Source organism: Stegostoma tigrinum, chromosome 3, assembly GCF_030684315.1.
Source record: "Stegostoma tigrinum isolate sSteTig4 chromosome 3, sSteTig4.hap1, whole genome shotgun sequence".
NCBI lineage: Eukaryota > Metazoa > Chordata > Chondrichthyes > Orectolobiformes > Stegostomatidae > Stegostoma > Stegostoma tigrinum.
Window position 1 is genome coordinate 136,094,021 of NC_081356.1, and position 20,478 is coordinate 136,114,498.

The 20,478-nt window shown below is 42.7% G+C and overlaps 1 protein-coding gene across 4 annotated transcripts in view; it reads left to right on the plus strand.

Annotated features, from left to right (window-relative positions):
- The window catches only part of ghra (growth hormone receptor a), a 173,176-nt gene that overhangs the window by 28,699 nt on the left and 123,999 nt on the right, over positions 1–20,478 (plus strand). For 3 of the 4 annotated variants that reach the window (XM_059644969.1, XM_048527652.2, XM_048527653.2), the window contains exon 2: positions 18,684–18,771. In XM_059644969.1, the coding sequence (XP_059500952.1) occupies positions 18,702–18,771 (70 nt within the window). In that variant the 5' untranslated portion in view covers positions 18,684–18,701. Of the gene's footprint in view, positions 1–18,683; positions 18,772–20,478 lie in introns of those variants that run through there. The other variant, XM_048527654.2, reaches the window with a different exon arrangement.

Here is a 20,478-nt window from a genome sequence, read left to right on the forward strand (position 1 = left end):
ATCACATCATAGGGAAATTGCTATACCTTTACAGCAGAAAGCTCATGTTATCAAAACAGCATCCACTATTTATTAATCGCGTTATAGCCAATTTGCATTAGTAAAACGTGCATTATAACAGAACTACCTATACTGGGGGAATACTGCACTGTCAGACACTCCAAGCACAGGTACACCATATTGATGGAATACTGCACTGTCAGATAGTGTGAGACGGTATTGATGGAATACCACACTGTCAGACACATCAGGCACAGGGTCACTGCACTGAGGGAATACCCTAGACACAGGCGTGCAGTATTCAAAATCTCATTGAATTCGGAGTTCAGCCTATGACTTATTGATCCAAGTGTGGCAGTGCTGTAACTGGGGCAGGACTGATGGTCAGTGTTGAATAGGAGGTTCAGGTTTTAGATCCAGTTGAGTTTTTCTAACAGTAGCAGTGTTTCACTTTTTTCTGTGTAGTCACAAATGACCAGATTAAGTGAATTTCACACCTAGCAAGTGTTGGCCATGAACTTCCCCTTGCAAAATTTCTACTCCAGGACCTGAACCACTCAGTGCAAGTATGAGATTCATGGATGGTTAGTGGGGCCTGAGGAGACAGTGGTGTAGTGCTAATATCTCAGGACTAGTAACCAGTACCTTGAGCCAATATTCGGAAACATGAAATGTGGTGAAATTTGAATTGAATAATAAAAATCTGGAATATCGATCTGGTCTAATAATGACCACTGTCAATTGTTGTAAAATCTCATCTGGTTCACAAATGGCCTTTAGGGGAGCAAATCTGCCATCCTTACCCAGACTGGCCAACATGTGCCTCCAGACCCACAAGAATGTGACTGACTCTAAACTACCTTCTAGGCAATTAGGGATGGGCAATAAATGCTGGCCAAGCCAGTGACACCCACATCCTGTGAAAGATTTTTTTTGAAAAATGACTTTGAGAATAACTGGACCAAATTGGTGTATAAGCAACTGTTAGGCAGGTGGCTGGTTTAATGAGAAGGAGGAAATCGTTTATTAATGAACACTGCTAGAAGAGAGCTTGCAATCTTTTCAGCGTGGAGTCAGAACTCAGAACTTTGCTTTTAATTAACTCTGATCACCTGTGAGGGAAATAGGGAATCCACATCAAGATTTGGAATCAACTAGTTGACAGCTCACCTTGGGGATCCCCATTCAGGAAGTTATAAACCAAAGCTTAACTTGTGCGTCATACCAGAATGGAAGGTGAACTCAAGCTAGGGATTGCTATTGAATAAATGGTACAGACAGTTCTGTCCAGACTCACATAAGAAATGCCCTCCTTGACCACTGCTGTTCAAAGCCTTGAGACTATAGATTTGTGTCATAGCATTTGACAGAATATCAAATGCATTGATCGTCTTCTGCGTTGTTATATTGCTTTGATCATCTGCTTGAGGACAGCCTGAGAGGATTCCAGCTGGATATATCAGTGAGGTGACAAATATTATTCAAGACATAAGTACACAGTATTGCAGGGATAGTGGTGCCACAAATACATCATTGTGTTAGGGACTGAGAGCTGATGTGGTGATGAACAAATGTTTTTCTCCCTGTACGGACATGTGACCCTCAAGGCCAACATTAGCTTGTAGATTTCTAGTTACCTATAAATAAGCTAGTCAAGATACAAAGTTGACAGATTCAACATATGTAAATGATCCAAACCCTGGCAACCCAAGTCACGAGCACAAAGGCAGAGGAAGATGTTGATATTTGTGAATGACACAAAAATAGGCAGACGGCAAATGATCAGTATGGCACAGAATATGCAGAGGGACACAAACAGGGTTAAGTCAGTGGGCAGAATCCTGGCATATGGAATATAATGTGGGGAATCATGAGATTCTGCACTCTGGCAAGAAGATTAGAGCAGCTGAAAGTTACTTAAATGGAGAAAGACTGCAAAAAGCTGCAGCACAGAATGATTTTGGGGTCTTTGCAAATAAATCATAAAAACTAACACCCAAATTCAGCAGGTAAGAAGCAAGGAAAATGGAATGTTGGCTTTTATTTCAAAAGCAAGGGAGATGTTTTGCTGAAACTGTACAAAACACTAGTCAGACCACAGGTGGAAAATTGTGAACAGTTTTGGGCCCCTTATCTAAGGAAAGATAGACTGCATCAGATGCAATCTAGAGAAGGTTCACTTGGCTGATCCTGAGCATGGGGGTTCTGACTTCTAAGAAGAGAATGTGTAGATTTCTCATTTACTCATTGGAATTTAGAAGAATGAAATGTGACCTTGTTAAAATGTACAAGATTTTTTTGGCAACTTGACAGGATAGATGCGGAAAGGTTGTTTTGCCTTGTGGGAGAGTCCAGGATTGGAGGGCATAATTTCAGAGGAAGGAATTCCACATTTAAGACAGCTGACGAGAAATTTATTCACTTAGAGGTGAGTGAATCCGTGGAATTCTTTACCACAGACTATCGTGGCTGGGTTGCGAAGTATATTCAAGACTGAGATAGACATTTTTAATCAGTAAGGGGATTAAGAGTTATAGATAAAATACAGGAAAGTGGAGTTGAGGATTATCAGATCAGCCATGATCTCATTGAAAGCTGCAGCAGAATCAGTGGGCTGAATGGCTAGTTTCTAGTAAAATGGACAAACACCTGTCAGTGAGAAAGATGTCACTGCTTGTCCTGTTCACTGACTTGAAGAACTGTAAACTGTGCTGACTGCCACTTGTGGTGGTGTGTTACTGATTATTTAGAAAGCCTTGAGTTGCTGTGGAAATGTTATGTTGTAACCCAGCGCTATGGACAGTGATGGTAAGAGGTCTAGTCTCTTCCTGTCACATGGCTAACCAGGAATCATTCCTGTGCCATTTGTGTGTTTTGTAAGGAGTTGCAAGTTGATTCTCAACCTCTTTGGCCGCTTTATATAAAAAGATCACTTATGGGATGTGGTTGTCACTGGCTAGACTAGCATTCATTGTCCATCTTTAACTGCCCAGAGTCACCACATTGCTATTGGTCTGGAGTCACACGTAGGCCCAACCAGGTAAGGTCACAGTTTTCTTTCTTAAAGGACATCAGTGACCCAAGTGAGATTTTACAACAATTGACAATGGTTTCATGGCCATTATTGGAATTTTGATTCCCAGTTTTTATTGCAATGAAATTCCATGATCAAGTGCTAAGATTTGAAACCTGGGTCCCCAGGACATAACCTAGGTCTCTTGACTAATAGCCTAGCAATAATACCACAAGGCCGTCACCTCCCCTGGACCTTACCAGAACATCTTCTTGGCTGTCAAGTCTAAGATGGGACTTAAACCACACAGGGTCAGAAGCTGGGACACTATCTTCTGCATTATCAGACCTCTTTCTACTTGTGGGTGAATCCAAAACTGGGTTTACAAATAAAAGTTTGTTAAGATTGTCCCCTCTATTGGCAAGTCTCATACTGCAGTAGTTAAGTTACACACAATCCAGACCATTTTTCACCACACCTGCTGTAAAGTTTATATCATCAATAAAACACTGACTGAATTGAGCAAAGTACAGTGCTCTTCTCAAAGACAGCATTTAGGATTCTAGCTCACAATGTGGGGCTGTGACTTTGGCTTTACCCTAGTGCATGTTAAGGCCTTGTGGCTATCAGGATACCTGAGACAAAATTACTGGTTTTTGACATTTAAAAGACTGTTATGAGAAAAAAGTCCTTATCCCTTCTAATCCTCCTCCTCCCCACTTTAAAGGATTTTAAAAACTCTAATCTCTGTGTCTCACTGAGGCCAGAAGCTGGGTAGACTCTCACTCTTGCTCTGTACATCACTCACGTCCACTAATGGAAGAGGTACAATGAAGTAGACTCTGCTGGTCTTCTAGAGCCAATTGCCGTGCCAGCAGCTTCCTCCCATCATCAAAAGTCACAGAAACCTTTAAAATCAACAGTTCACAAATAATTTATCACTGTCAGAACCACAATGCACCAGGTCATTTCACAGCCCAAACTCAAACCCTGGTGTAAGATCTATCAGAGGCCATTGTGGTTCTCCTTGTCAGCAAGATAACATCTGACTGAACACAGGACCAAGGATTTCTAGTAGAGGTTCGTGTGGGTTAGAGGAAAAATCCTCTAATGTCTGCAATCACACTTGACACAACGAAAGACTGTAACCAGTCGGAGAGATGGTGGTGAAATGGTAATGCCACTGTGCTGGTAATCCAAAGGACCAGGTCAATGATCTGGGATGTGGATTCAAATCCCATTAGGCCAGCTGCTGGGTCTTCAATTAATTGATTGGAATTGAAAGCAAGTCTCAGTAATGGTAATCATGATAACTATTATTGATTGTCATCAAAACCCATCTGCTTCACAATGTTCAGTTAGTAGAGAAGGGGGGAGGAAGTTCTTCCCTCAGACAGTAAAGAATCTGGAATTATTTACTACTGAGGGCTGTTGAAGCTGGGCCGTTGAGTATATTAAAGACTGAAAGCCAGAGTTTTAATCAGTAAGAGAATCCAGGGTTATGGGGGTAAAGGCAGCAAAGTGGAGTTGATGATTATCAGATCAGTCATGGTCTCATTGAATGGTGGGGCAGATTCACTGGGCCAGATGGCCTATTTGTGGTCTTACGGTCATTGAGGGAATGAAATCTACCATCCTTACCAATTCTGGCTACATGTGATTCTAGACCCACAGAAAGTTTTTACGCAAAGAGTGGTAGGAGCTTGGAATGCACTGCCAGAGGAGGAGGTGGTGAAAGCTGGCACATTGGCGACATTTAAGAGGCATCAGGATGGTGACATGAATAGAACGGCAATACAGGTATATGGACCGAGTAAAGGCAGAACATTTGTTTTTTTATTTTAGTTAGGGCATGATGATCAGCACAGGCTTGGAGCATTAAAGGGCCTGTTTCTGTGCTGTACTTCTCTTTTGTTCAATGTGTGTGACTTTTAATAGCCTTCTGAAAATAGCTGAGCAAATTCTTTCAGTTTAAGGGCGATCCAGGTTGGCCAAAAAATACTGGCCATGCTGACAAGACTGACTGCCCAGGAAGAAATAAAAATGATGCCAAAGCTACAGGAACTCTGAAGAAAATATCTAGCACCAGCTATCATTCGGATCAGAAGATGCTCAGTCATTTCCCCAGAATCTTCAGAAGCAGCAATATGATCATTTCCAAGATAATAAAATGTGAGGCTGGATGAACACAGCAGGCCAAGCAGCATCTCAGGAGCACAAAAGCTGACGTTTCGGGCCTAGACCCTTCATCAGAGCTCTCTGATGAAGGGTCTAGGCCCGAAACGTCAGCTTTTGTGCTCCTGAGATGCTGCTTGGCCTGCTGTGTTCATCCAGCCTCACATTTTATTATCTTGGAATTCTCCAGCATCTGCAGTTCCCATTATCTCTAATATGATCATTTCCCATTGATCGGACGTTGAACTGGACTAACTATATCCATGCTTTGGCTATATTTGATTTTATTTGATTCATTGTTATGTGTACCTAAATACAGTGAAAAGCTTTGTTTGTGAGCAGTACAGGCACATCATAGTAGGCAAGGACATACAGATCAAAGGGTGAAAAACAGGATTGTGCTAGGCTACAATCATTCATAAATCTAATAATGGCTGGGAAGAAACTGTTTTTGAGCTTGCTGGTGCATGTGTTCAAGCTTCTGTATCTTCTGCCTGATAGAAGAGCCTGTAGGAGAGCATTAAGAGACAGATAGAAGACTGGTACTTTGCACAGATCTGCCTGACAATCTGCGTGTGCCCTGAATCAGAAGCGTGTTATTCATTTTCACCAATGGGTGCATTTCAGCAAAACTGAAACACCATGAATATAACAGTTCAGCTGATGTGCGCCTCTGCCTCTGGGCTCGATACCCAGCTCATTGTCTGAGTTAACGGAGGTCAGGAAGGGCAGGTGTGATAGGGAGCAGAGGTACAGACAAATGCAAATAAGAGGGTGGACATGAGGAGTTTGGAGGAATCTCAATTCAAGTTTTAAGGTGTGAGGCTGGTCAAGAGAACATCAAAGGCCTCAAAGGCTTTGAGCAGTGGCAAGGCAAATGTGGATCAAACCAGGAATCAAGTTCAAGAGGAGAATGTGGGCTTTGAAGTTGCAGAATTAGTCCTTTTTCACAGTCCATGCTGAATGATTTATCGAGCTTTCCTGCTCCAATCTTACTGACTGCATTGAACTTTGCACCTGCTCGTCAGAACTGAACTTGTCACATCAGCGCCAAGATTTACCTGTAACTTTTGAGATGAATGAAAGAGTCACAGAACAAAACTGCCAGTTTATAAATCAAACACTTTTCTCATCATTTTTGTGGATGGGGTATGAACCAGAGGAAGCAAGAAATAGAAAGAAATGGCAACAAAATAATTTAAACTGGTTGGTCCCTTGATAAATGAGGGAGCAAACATACCTCAAATGAAACAAAGATGGGGCATGGAGAATGGAGTTATTATGTTTGAGGCACTATTAAGCAGGTTACAAGAGGCTATTTAGGATTATGTGGAAATGAGAAGCTGGTTTGTTTGCAGATTTCGGCTGGGGTTTAATGAATGAGTCATTTGATACATGTCAAAGACTTTGTACATATTTGCACTTAAAAAAAAACCCTGAGTACATTTAAAGGAACACTATCATCCTGAAACTGGATGTTGGAATCAATAAACTTAGCCATGCAGTGCACATGGCAGGACATCAAAAGGTTCACCACACAGAAAGAGGCCATTCAGCCAGTCACATCTATTTTGCTATCCAAGGGAACAGTTCAACTAAAGCCACCAACCTGCCTTCTCCCCATAACATGAAGATTCTTCCTTTTCAGATATCAGTCTAATTCTGCAATTAAATCTCCCACACGCTCTGTTAGTACATTCCAGACCCTAACTACTCCAGTGAACCTGCCCCCCCCACACTCTCAGACAATACATTCCAGACCCTAACTACTCCAGTGAACCTGCCTCCTCCCACACTCTCAGACAATACATTCCAGACCCCAACTACTCACTGCGTTAAAATCTTTCTCCTTGTGTCACCTTTCCCATTTTGCCAAGTTGCCTTCAATCTGTGCTTTCTAATTCTTCAAAAAGGCAACATTTTGTCCTGATCACCTCTGTTTAAATAACTAACCCATTGAGTTTATCCATCACTGACAAACAACTGAGTATGACACTGTGCCATGGGATGTACATGGTGCAAAGTAGAATAAAAATCAAATTTTAAAATAGTTTAAAGAAAAGTGGAAGAGAATAAATCTAAAACCAGAGGCAGGGAACTGAATGTTGAAGGTTAAAAGCACACAGTTGTGAGTCTGAAAGGCTGACGTTTATGCTCAGGTCATTTTAAACTATTTGCATTTTCAGCGTGGAGTTTGCATGTTGAGAACTTGTATTGGCACTTTGAACGTGGGCTTAGCACATCTTGAAGCATTGTTTATCCCTGAATATTAACTGATTATTAGTATCAATTTATAAAATCTGTTGTATTGCAAAAAGCTGAGTAACATGAGAATAGTAGGAACGGCCGATGCTGGAGAATCTGAGAGAACACAGTGTGGAGCTGGATGAACACAGCAGGCCAAGCAGCATCAGAGGAGCAGGAAAGCTGACATTTGGGTCTGGGCCCGAAACGTCAGCTTTCCTGCTTCTCTGATGCTGCTTGGCCTGCTGTGTTCATCCGACTCTACGCCTTGTTATCTCATAAAATTTATATTGTTATGAGCAAACATCAAAAACTCAACAAATAAACCTTCTGTCCTGCAGAATAATGGCCAAACAGATTATTGCTTACTGTCTAACATGAAAACACAGATGAGCCTGAGACTACGTCATGTCACTTACTAACCCACTGATTACCCTGGAAAGGATTAAGCTGTTCCATGGTGCTGCTACAATGTAGTATTAACATGAGTGGTGTTCATGTCAAGCAAAAAAGGTGTCATGCCTATCACACAAATGAGTAATGTGGTTTATGAATTATAGTGCTGTTGTGATGCCATATAGTTTACACATCCCAAAGGATCATAGCAAACAGCATGCTCTTCGGCTGTTCACAGCCGGTGAAACACTGACTATAGCCAACAAACCCTTGCTTGCAAGACCCAGAATATGGAATCATATTTAATACTGGATACTGTAGTTGGGCAAATCTTACTGAAGAGTCCCAAGTATTCTAGGGATCACAGTCACAAGATGGTCAGTCAGGCTTACAAAGTGACTCACCTACACTTATTAAAAGCTATCTATATTGATACTCAGATACAGCAGGAAAGTGGAGTTGATGATTATCAGACAGGCCATGATCTCATTGGTGGAGCAAATCTGATGGAACACTGTACTTCTGCTTCTACTTCTTATGGTTTTATTTGCCCTACCCACTTCAAGCAAAAGGAATATGCTGGCTTTGCCTCTTTTTTGACTAAGTTAAAACAATATGGGTGCATTCCCAAAGCAAAGTCTCAACCAATCACAGCTGATTTGCCAACCAATCAGCACCTGTTCTAATGCGGTATAAATTGTTGCTCCCATTAAAATTTTGTGTTCTTGCATCTATCCTGATGAGTACAAAATGCAAAAGCTTCCATAGCATGTCACCTTTTTCAACAACATTTAATCTCTGTGCTCCCAAGTGCCTGGTAAAAATGAAGTATAAAAAAAAGTTTGCACAATTATGAAAATTGCAGTGCGCGCACATAATTACAGTGTGTTGAAAAATAGGTTTCTTTAATTTACTGACTCGAAATGAAAGGTGTACTGCATTTTATTTTGCATTCACAGGTCGGATGTTAAGTTGATGTTGGTCAATTCTGAATTGTTTACAGCTTACTGATGAGATTCATGAAGGTGAAAATTAGGCTACCTAATGCTTTTTCTTTGATTCCATTGTCCAATCACATCCAAGTGGCTGTTGTGGTAGTGAAAGGGGGAAGTGGATTTTTTTAGTCGGGTTGGGGAAGATGAAAGACCAGGACTAGTGAAATCCTGCTTCAGTTGTATAAGAACTTGTTTAGTTTCCCCAGGCGTCTTCTTATGATGGTAGGGTTGACCTATCAAGAAAGATTGTGCAAACTGGGCCTGTAGGCGTTGAAAGAATGAGAGGTGATCCCACTGAAACTGACACAATACTGGCTAGATGCAGGTAAGTTGTTCCCCCATTTGGAGAGTCTGGAACTGGGGCACAGTTGAAACCTAAGGGGAAGCCACTTAGGGAGGTGAGGAGAATATTTTTCACTCAGAGGATTGTGATCCATTGGAATTCTGTATCACAAAGGGCCTTGGAAGCTCAGTCTTTGAGTTTGCTTAAGATGGAGATTGATAGATTTCTGATTGCCAGTGGATAGATGGTTATGGAGATGGAAGGCACTGAGGTATTTAATCGGTTATGATTGTATGAAATGGCAGGGTATGCTCAATGAGCTGAATAGCCTACTCCTATGTTCTTACAAGAGTTTTCAAGTAAAGTTTAGTCAGAACCTTTCCAACTTTCCATAAGGGATTACTGCTTGGTGGTGTGTAATGGGGGGTTTAATGTAAAGTCCTTCTTTAGATCACAGTTGGAGATTGGGCATGAGGACGGCGTTAATGTGCGTTTAACATCTATATGACTTGGATATGCAGCATTTAGGAGAGGTCCCTCCCTAGTACAAAAAGACATTATGCTGTGTTTGACTTTGAGAGTTGAGCTAGTCTGGGATCAGCTGTTCAGTGGAAATCAATATGGTAATAAATCATCACCGTGCTGGCAGCTCTTGGTGTAAACAACACCAGCAGCATTCAGAAGGTGCACAAAATTCATATAGCTCCTGAATCTAGGCAAGACACAGAAGGAATTATAATCATAGTGAAACGCGAGGGACTAACAGAGGGAGGAGGGGTGTAACAGTTTGAGGAGGTGGAGTAAGAGCAAGAGACAGGTGTACCAGCAAGACAGTAGGTAAGAGCAACGCGGTAGTAACAGGAGGGGCTGATTTGCTTACAGGCAGAGATGTGGGCCAGATGTTGAAGACTGAATTGAGAAGAAATACCTTCACTCTGGGAGTAGTTTCTCTGGGACTCTCCCTGCACCTGTCCCAGACATTTATAGGGGCTCCATCATTAAACATATTTATGGTTGGGACAGACACATTTTTGGTTTCCTGGGGAATCAAGGGATAGGGTGAGTGGGCAGGAAAACTGGGTCAACCATGATGGTGATAACAAGGTGTAGAGCGAGATGAACACAGCAGGACATGCAGCATCATAGGAGCAGGAAAGCTGATGTTTCGGGCTTAGAACCTTCTTCAGAAACAGGGTAGGGGAAGGGGGTTCTGAAATAAATAGGGAAAGAGGGGGAGGTGGATCGAAGATGGATAGAGAAGATAGGTGGTGAGGAGATAGACCAGTATTACGAGAGAGTTGCATTGGGAGAGAGATCCACTGAGGTTTTTCTGGAGGGAGGAGGGTAACTTCTTCAAGGTGGTCATCCTTAGAAGAGGTTTCGCAGTGGGGTTAAAATTGTTTCAGAGATTGTAGGTCTATGATGGTATTCACTGGAAGAGCTACGTAGATTTGAAAGGCTGAGCGTCTACTGCTTCTCTTTCTTGTGTTCCTGTGCACTGACTGATGATGTCAAATATTGTGCTTTTAGAACTGAAAACTTCAAGGCTAACAGGGCTAATGAATCCACAGTTTAGAAGTTCTGGTAATGTTATTTGTGTTACTGAGATAATGTCATTTTGCAAGTATCAGGATCAAGTATAAAGGGGAACCGTACTTTGTAATGTCTGTGAAGAGAATGCAGCTTCATTCACACAGGGTTGTGATTGTTCAGGGCATTGGAATGGAATAGAACGTAGAACGTAGAACGTAGAACATAGAACATAGAACGTAGAACATAGAACGTAGAACGTAGAACATAGAACATAGAACATAGAACGTAGAACGTAGAACGTAGAATGTAGAACGTAGAACGTAGAACATAGAACATAGAACAGTGCAGCACAGAACATAGAACATAGAACGTAGAACATAGAACGTAGAACATAGAACATAGAACAGTGCAGCACAGAACATAGAACATAGAACATAGAACATAGAACAGTGCAGCACAGAACATAGAACATAGAACGTAGAACATAGAACGTAGAACATAGAACATAGAACATAGAACAGTGCAGCACAGAACATAGAACATAGAACATAGAACAGTGCAGCACAGAACATAGAACATAGAACATAGAACATAGAACATAGAACAGTGCAGCACAGAACATAGAACATAGAACATAGAACATAGAACATAGAACATAGAACAGTACAGCACAGAACAGGCCCTTCAGCCCACAATGTTGTGCCGACCATTGATCCTCATGTATGCACCCTCAAATTTCTGTGACCATATACATGTCCAGCAGTCTCTTAAATGACCCCAATGACCTTGCTTCCACAACTGCTGCTGGCAACGCATTCCATGCTCTCACAACTCTCTGTGTAAAGAACCCGCCTCTGACATCCCCTCTATACTTTCCTCCAACCAGCTTAAAACTATGACCCCTCGTGCTAGCCATTTCTGCCCTGGGAAATAGTCTCTGGCTATCAACTCTATCTATACCTCTCATTATCTTGTATACCTCAATTAGGTCCCCTCTCCTCCTCCTTTTCTCCAATGAAAAGAGACCGAGCTCAGTCAACCTCTCTTCATAAGATAAGCCCTTCAGTCCAGGCAGCATCCTGGTAAACCCCCTCTGAACCCTCTCCAAAGCATCCACATCTTTCCTATAATAGGGCGCCCAGAACTGGACGCAGTATTCCAAGTGAACCAGTTAGATGACTGTGAATATAGTGTCGGACATTACATATGATTCCATGTTGGACATTTGCTAACATAGCCCTGAATGTGCCAAGAATTATGCTGACAACCAATTTAACATTGTTAATGGGGCATGTGGTGTAGCACACTTACCTGAACTGGAAGCTAGATATATTAACATTCAGGGCGTTGTCTTTGGACAGAGTGGGTAAAGAGATAAATGTGAGGTGTTTGAGAGACTGAGGGATTCTAATGTTTAATGCCTGTTGGGAACATTTGTATGTCATGGTGTCAAGTGGGTAGGTAGAGTGCTGTCATCAGTCCTCCTTTCATTACTGAGTCTATGGGCTGACTTCATTAGCAGTGGGAGAGGACAAACCATGATGGAGTTTCAATGAGAAGAGGAACTTGTCCAACATAACAAGAGGCAGTTTACTGCATATTTGCAATTGGTTACATTGACCAGTTAAACATAATTATAAAGGCTATCAAGAACCAGAGATGACTCATCTCTGTCCATGTCAGGAACTCATGCTGGACACTGCCCAAACCTCCATCCAAAAAGATAGCAAGAACTGCGGATGCTGGAGTCAGAGATAACACAGTATGGAACCTAAAACATCAACTTGCTTGCTCCTCTGATGCTGCCTGGCCTACTGTGTTCTTCCAGCTCCATTCTTCATTATCTCCATCCAAAGAGGTTAGGTTTCAAGTTTTGGGGAGGGCTGTTTAATGCAGCTATCCATGCTTGAAGAATTCTGCACATTGCTGCTGATAACATCATGCGGTAAATCAGCTTCAGAGAAGCTAGCAGCACTTGTAGCTGAGACATTTCAGACAGCTCCATGCCTCTGGAGCTCAACTAGTGGCTGCTGAGAGATCATCTCAGGCAGTATACATTCGATCATTCACTGTTCACTGTGAGATTTCTCAAAAGTTAGTTTTATTTAGTGTGTATTTGACTTAGATTTGTTATAATAGTGTTCTCAGGTATGATCCACACTTCTCTGTATTGTTGTTAAATGCCTCAATTCTTATTGGCAACAACAGCCAGCTCGTGGTGCTGAATCCAACTACAGCACACACACAGATTCTAAATCTCTTTTAACAATAGCAGTAATTCACTACCCTAATCTTTGTTCAGACGGGGTGGCCTTTTGGATTATCTGAAGATTAGGGAGGGGAAGAGAAAGAAAGTAAAACTTCAAAATTACTCAACAAGTTAATATTGTACGAAATAAAAAGAAAACGCTGTAAGTACTCATTTAGACAAACAGCATCTGTTGGAGAGAAACAAAGTTAATATTTCATGTAGCTGACCTTCATCAGTGAGAAGGACACGGAGAGGCTGCAAAGAGATATGCACAGATTCAGTGAGTGGTCAACAACATGGAATATAATGTTCACTTTCTTTGAAAGAATTGAAATGCAAAATATTTTCAAAAGGGCTGAAACTTATAAATGGTGAAATTCACAGAGTACATTGTTCGGTGTACATATAGTATACAAGGAGCATGAAAAGTTAGCATGTAGGTACAGCAAACAATTCAAAAGGTAAATGCCATGTTGGCCTTTATTACAAAAAATTGGAGGTCTAGCCTTGGCCTCCTCCAATGTCACAGTGAATCAGATCGCATATTTGAGGAATTTGGTGAGCATCTTCACCTGGCCTGAAAGAGCCAGCATAACATCCCAGTCACTGCCCATTTCAACACCAATCCCCAATCGCCCTCCAACAAGTCCGTCCTCAACCTCCTCCAGTGTCACAGTGAATCAGATCGCAAATTTGAGGAACAACACCTTATCTTCCACCTGGACACCTGATAGCCTGGAGGACTTAACATTGAGTTCTCTAGTTTCAAATAACCTTCCCACCCATCGCCTGGGTGCCTTTCCAGCCCCCCCCTCCTCCCTTCCATTCCACCTTCTGACTCTCCCTTCTAGCCCCCAATCGGATTCATCCCTTCCATCGACTAACCAGTTCGTACCTACTACCGGTGTATCGAGCATCACCATTCCGCTACTGTCCCCCATTTATCTGCTGCTCCCCTTGCCCCCACATCAATCCTGAAAAAGGGTAATACCCAAAATGTTGACTTCTCCTTTCCTCCAGACGCTGCCTGACTTGCCATGTTCTTCCAACCTCCTGTTTGTCTACCTTGGAGTCCGCGCTTCTTCAGGCTTTCGTGAGACTCCACCTGGGATACTAAGAATAGTTTGTTGCACATTTAAGAAAGGACAACCATGCATTGGGAGGTGGTACAAGGTTCACTGAAGGTTCACTCGATTTTCTTTTATTTATTCATGGGATGAGGGCTTTGTTGGTGAAATATCTGCAGAGAGGCCGGTATGTCATGACCAAATCACCCTTTATTTACTTGTGCCAGCTCGGAGTATGTCACCTGGACTGAGGAGATTCCTACCTCCTTGTTACATTATGCAGCCAGGGCTTTCCTGATTGATTAACCTGGGGCATTGACCTCATAGTCAATGGTGTGTACTGGACCATAGCCTGTCTCTTGCATCTGGAGCATCTCGGGATACTCGCGATTAGGCAAGACTTAGGAGGCATAGAATGCAGGGGATGGGGACAATCGAAATGTGGAGCTTGTTGAAGGAACAGATATTGCGTGTCCTTGATAGGTATGTCCCTGTCAGGCAGGGAGGAAGCGATAAGGTAAGGGAACTGTGGTTTACTAAAGAAATTGTATCTCTTGTTAAGTGGAAGAGGGAGGCTTATGTGACGATGAGATGAGATGGTTCAGATGAGGCGATGGAGAGTTACAGATTAGCTAGGAAGGATTTAAAGAGAGAGTTAAGAAGAGCAAGGAGGGGACGTGAGCAGACATTGGCAGGTAGAATAAAGGAGAACCCTAAAGCTCTCTATAGGTATGTGAGGAATAAGAGGATGACTGGGGTAGGAATAGGGCCAGTCAAAGACAGAAGTGGGAAGTTGTGTGTGGACCCTGTGGAGATCGGAGAGGTGCTAAATGATTATTTCTCATCTGTTTTCACTCAGGAAAAGGAGAATATTGTAGAGGAGAAGACTGAGTTACGGGCTATTAGAATTGAAAGGATTAAGGTTAGTAAGGAGGAGGTGTTATCAATTCTAGAAGGTGTGAAATTAGATAAATCCCCTGGGCCAGATGGGATTTTTCCGAGAATTCTCTGGGAAGCTAGGGAGGAGGTGGCGGAGCCTTTGGCCTTGATCTTTGAGTCCTCATTGTCTACAGGTTTAGTACCAGAGGACTGGAGGATTGCAAATGTTGTGCCTTTGTTCAAGAAGGGCAGTAGGCATGACCCAGGTAATTATAGACCAGTGAGCCTTATGTCTGTTGTAGGAAAAGTTTTGGAAGGTTTATAAGAGATAGGATTTATAATCATCTAGCAAGCAACAATTTGATTGGAGATAGTCAGCATGGATTCGTCAAGGGTAGGTCATGTCTCACAAATCTCATTGAGTTTTTTGAGAAGGTGACCAAGCATGTGGATGAGGGTAGGGCAGTTGGGGTGGTGTACATGGACTTCAGTAAAGCCTTTGATAAGGTTCCACATGGTAGGCTATTGGAGAAAATAGAGGCACGGGATTGAGGGAGATTTAGCAGTTTGGATTAGAAACTGGCTTTCTATAAGAAGGCAATGAGTGGTGGTGGATGGAAAATTTTCAGCCTGGTGTCTGGTTACCAGTGGTCTGTCTCAAAGATCTGTTTTGGGGACCACTTCTGTTTGTCATTTTTATAAATGGCTTGGATGCAGGCATAGGTGGCTGAGTTAGTAAGTTTGCAGATGACACTAAAGTCAGTGGAGTGGTGGACAGTGTGGAAGAATGTTGCAGCTTGCAGGGAGACTTGGATAAACTGCAGAATTGGGCTGAAAGGTGGCAACTGGACTTCAATGCAGATAAATGTGAGGTGATTCACTTTGGGAAGAATAACAGGAAGGCAGAATACTGGGTAAATGGAAAGATTCTTGGTAGTGTGGATGTGCAGAGGGATCTTGGTGTCCATGTACATAGATCCCTGAAAGTTGCCACCCAGGTTTATTGTGCTGTTAGGAAGGCTTACGGTGTTTCAGGTTTTATTGGTAGAGGGATTGAGTTCCGGAGCCGTGATGTCATGATGCAACTGTACAAAATGCTAGTGCGGTCTCATTTGGAATATTGCGTGCAGTTCTGGTCGCCCTGTTACAGGAAGGATGTGGAAGCATTGGAAAAGGTGCAGAGGAGATTTACCAGGATGTTGCCTGGTCTGGAGCGCAGGCCCTATGAAGAAAGGCTGAGGGACTTGGGTCTGTTCTCATTGGAGAGAAGGAGGCTAAGAGGGGATTTAATAGAGACATACGAGATGATCAGAGGATTAGATAGGGTGGACAGTGAGAGTCTTTTTCCGAGGATGATAACTTCAGCTTGTACGAGGGGGCATAGCTACAAATTGAGGGGTGATAGATTTGAGACAGATGTCAGAGGCAGGTTCTTTACTCAGAGACTGGTAAGGGCGTGGAACACCCTGCCTGCCAGTGTAGTTAACTCAGCCACATGAGGGGCATTTAAACAGTCCTTGGATAAACATATGGATGATGATGGGATAGTGTAGGGGGATGAGCTTAGATTAGTTCACAGATTGGCGCAACATCGAGGGCCGACGGGCCTATTCTGCACTGTATTGTTCTATGTTCCTTGACTCTGAGGTTTGCTTCAGACTACAAAGAGGGGAGAACCTGTGGTTTCTCTCAGGCCTTCCAGAAGCTATGTTGGCATCGCCTTGTCTTCCTTCAATAGCTATAGCAGTGTTTGTGATTTGTTACAATGGAAAATTCCTGTCTGTAAAAGTACTTATGGAATTTCCTCATAACAAAGATGACCGTCAAACTTGCGTTCAAACTGAGCACACTTGTGTTCATGATCATCCAAACTCTGGGAAGCATACACAATCAGGAGTTCATCACCATTGGGCCACTGGTGTGCCAACACTACCCAGATACCATTCGGGAGGCACTGTGTGTCAGAATTACCTCTTGCTTCAGATTGTAGTGAGCTCACACCTTAGATGATGATAGCTGCTTTTTCACTTTGCTAAAGGCTGCTTCTTGGATACGTGATCATTTCCAAAACTGACCCTTTTTCAACAGCAGATTAAGGTTACCAGGCTATGTATGAATTTTCATATATTTTCATACATTTCATACATATGTATGAAGGAAAGTCCTAAGCTCCGGTACAGACATGAGAGCTTGACCGCCCTCACTTTCTTTTCCAACTGGTGTAACCCAGATTGGTTGACTCTGTAACCTTAGTAGGTCACTTGGGGTACCTAGAACACACATTCTTCTCTGCCACAGCAGTGAGAGTGGGCCCGGTGAGGTGGTAGCAGTGAGAGTGGGTTTGGTGAGGCAACAGTGAGAGCGGGCTGGTGAGGAGTATCAGTGAGAGCAGGCCCGGTAAGGTGGTAGCAGTGAGAGAGGGGCCCTGTTGATGAGGTAGCACGAGAGTGGGTCTGGTGAGGCAGTCGCAGTGAGAGCAGGGTCCATGAGGTGGCCGTAGTGCGAGCAGGGCTGGTGAGGCGGCCACAGTGAATGTGGGGCGCGTGAGGGGGTAGCAGTGAGAGTGGGGCACGTGAGGGGGTAGCAGTGAGAGAGGGGCACGTGAGGCAGCAACGGCGGCCTAGCGATTGGAACAGCACCTGTACTATTATGGCGATGGGACTTGGGGCTCTGAGATCTGGATTTTTTTTCCCTTGATTAGCTTGTGGCTCTATTACGTTTTTTAATTCTGGTTTTTGCAAACAACTGGAGGCAAGTGAATGATAAGTACGGCCAAATGTGCACAAAGTTATGTATTCCTACACTTAGTACATGTGACAAATAAATAAAATATCAAGAAGCATCTTGACAGGTGTGGCAGTTGACTATGAAATCTAGAACATGAGGAAGTAGTCTAATAGGGGATAGATCACCGGAAGAGGAGGAGGCCATTCAAGCCATCAAACTTGCTCCATAGTACAAATGGATCATGGCTGATCATCGAGATCTACACTGTGTTCTCTTGCTGTTCCCACCCATGCCCTTTGATATCTAGAAACCTATCTTGTATCTACTTGATGATCCAGCTCCTTAGTTTTCTGGGGATAGAGAATTCCAAGGGTTCACCACCCTCTGGCTGAAGAAATTCCTCCTCAGGTCAGGCCGAAATGACCTGCACCTTAGGTGATGCTACATTGCTCTAGAGTCATCACCAGGGAGATATTCTATTTACATCCACCCTGTCACACCATACAGCACTTAATAAAGTTGCATTGAGATCACCTCACATTCCTCAAACCTCAGAGAACAATCCCACTGTCCTAGGGATTAATCTGACTGAGATAGTTTTGGTCTGTATCTAACCCTGTGCTTTCCCTGTCCTTGGAGCACTTGATGGGGACAGTGTGGAGGGAGTCTTGCTTTCAGGTTAGATCAGTAGAGGGGAGCTTTACTTTGTATCTAACCCCATGCTGTCTTTGTCCTGGGAGGTTTTGATGAGAACAGTGCAGATGGAGCTTTCCTCTGTATCTCACCCTGTGATGTCCCTGTCCTGGGAGTGTTTGATGGGGACAGTGTCAAGGAAGCTTTACTCTGTATCTAACCCCATGCTACATCATCCCTGGAGTATAATTGGTAAAGTTGCCTGGCTTCCCCAGTTGAGCTTGTCTTGATGAGGTACAGATACTGTTGTCTCCATGATTGAGTTATGGCATTGACAATGGTCATTTTGTACATCAAAATTTAGGAATGTTGCTGGAATTATGATGGTGCTCTCTGGAACAGCAGCCAAATAAAGAATAACCAGGTTGGACAAAATAAGGAAGATGTGACATTCACCATAGTCATTCAGTATTTTTTCTTCTTGTAGGTAATTCTGGATTGAGTAATGGCTGCCATCTGGGCCACTTGGTTCTTTCTGACTGTGGCTGTCTGTAATTCTGCCTACTCCTCAGATGGTAAGTTCAATATGTGCCATTTTTCACAGGTATACAATGAGAAGTAAAAAGATTTGGATGAAAAATGGTATAAAATGTAGTTCTTAATCAAGTAAAGTTGTTGGAGAGAGAGCTGCTGGAAATAACATTCACGCGTTTGTTGTGGCGATAGCTTTTGTGAGGCCATCGGCTTTATCCCATGTCTTATTTGGTTTCCTTCAATCCTCTCTCAGTCCATTGTTCAATGCCTCCTCTACTTTTCTCTATATCCTCAATTTCTCCTTCAGACTGAAATAAGAATTGCTTGCAAATAAAAAGGAGATAAAGGCTCAGGTCAAACTAAGGTAAGAAATAAGCGCAATGTAAATGGCCAAAGAATTGATAGGTGCAAACGTTTAGCTTAAATTTGTTACACCTCACCGCAGTAGTGCATTGGAAATCAAAGGAGCTGGGTGTTCTTGTACATGAAACACCAGATTTGGAAGATAAGTAATAACAAGTAATTAAGGAAGTAAATGGAAGTTTGACTTTTGTTGTTAGGGGGTTGGAGTTTAAAAAAACATGGAAATCTTGTTACAACTGTAAAGGGTCTTGATGAGATTGCAACTGGTGTACGGCTTTGGTCCCTGTATTTAAGAAAGGATAGATTGTTAGTGGAGATAGTTGAAGAGAGACGTATTAGGCTGATTCCTGGGATGAAGGGTTGGACTTATCAAGAACAACTAAACTGGTTAGATCTTTATTTTATTTAAGTCCAGATAAATAAGGATTTTTCTGCATGAAGTATACACAATTCTGAAGAGACTTGGCAGAGTAGATGACGAAAAGATGTTTCCACCAACGCAGGGGTCTTGAACTGGGGGACATAGTTACAGTATAATGGAGCATTTATTTAAAACTAAGATGCTAAAGAACTTTTTTCTCTCAGAGTTCTGCCTGGAGATTTTTGGAGTTAAGGGCTATGAGGAGCTGGCACGTAGGTGGAGTTCAGGCCTGGGACAGATCAGCCATAATCTTTTGAATGGCAGGGCAGGTTTGAGGGACAGGATGGCCTACCTCTGCTCCTATTTATTTTGTTCTAACTTTATGAACATAGGAGAGTAGAAAAACAGAAACAGAAGCCTGTTTTGCCTCCCCCACCATGTAATATAATCATGAATGATTAATTGAACGCTTCAGTGCCTTTTACTCACCCTATCCGTATAACCCTACTACTGATGATCAGAAATCTATCACAGAAAGAATAATGAACAGTACAGCAAAGGAACAGGCCTTGCAGCACACCAAGATTTCACCCATACATGATGCCTTTCTAAACTAAAAATTTTAGTAAGTTGCAGGGATATCCATTTAAAGTGAGGATCTTGTATAAGTGTTCTTCCTTGCTTTAAACAAATATCCCTGCAACTTCATCCACAGATGCCTACGAAACAAACAACAACAAGAGGACACAGTAAGCCCTAACACACTGACCACACTTCCCTACATCAGGAACGTATCGGAACTGACAGGAAGACTCTAAGACCATTAGGAATCACGGTGGCCCACAAGCCCACAGCTACTCTATGACAAACACTCAGCAGGATTAAAGACCCCATTCCCACAACATGCAGAACCAACATGGTTTACAACATACCATGCGATGACTTCCACAAATATCACATTGGACACACAGGAAGGAAGCTAGCCATCAGAATACACGAACATCAGCTAGCAGCAAAATGGCAC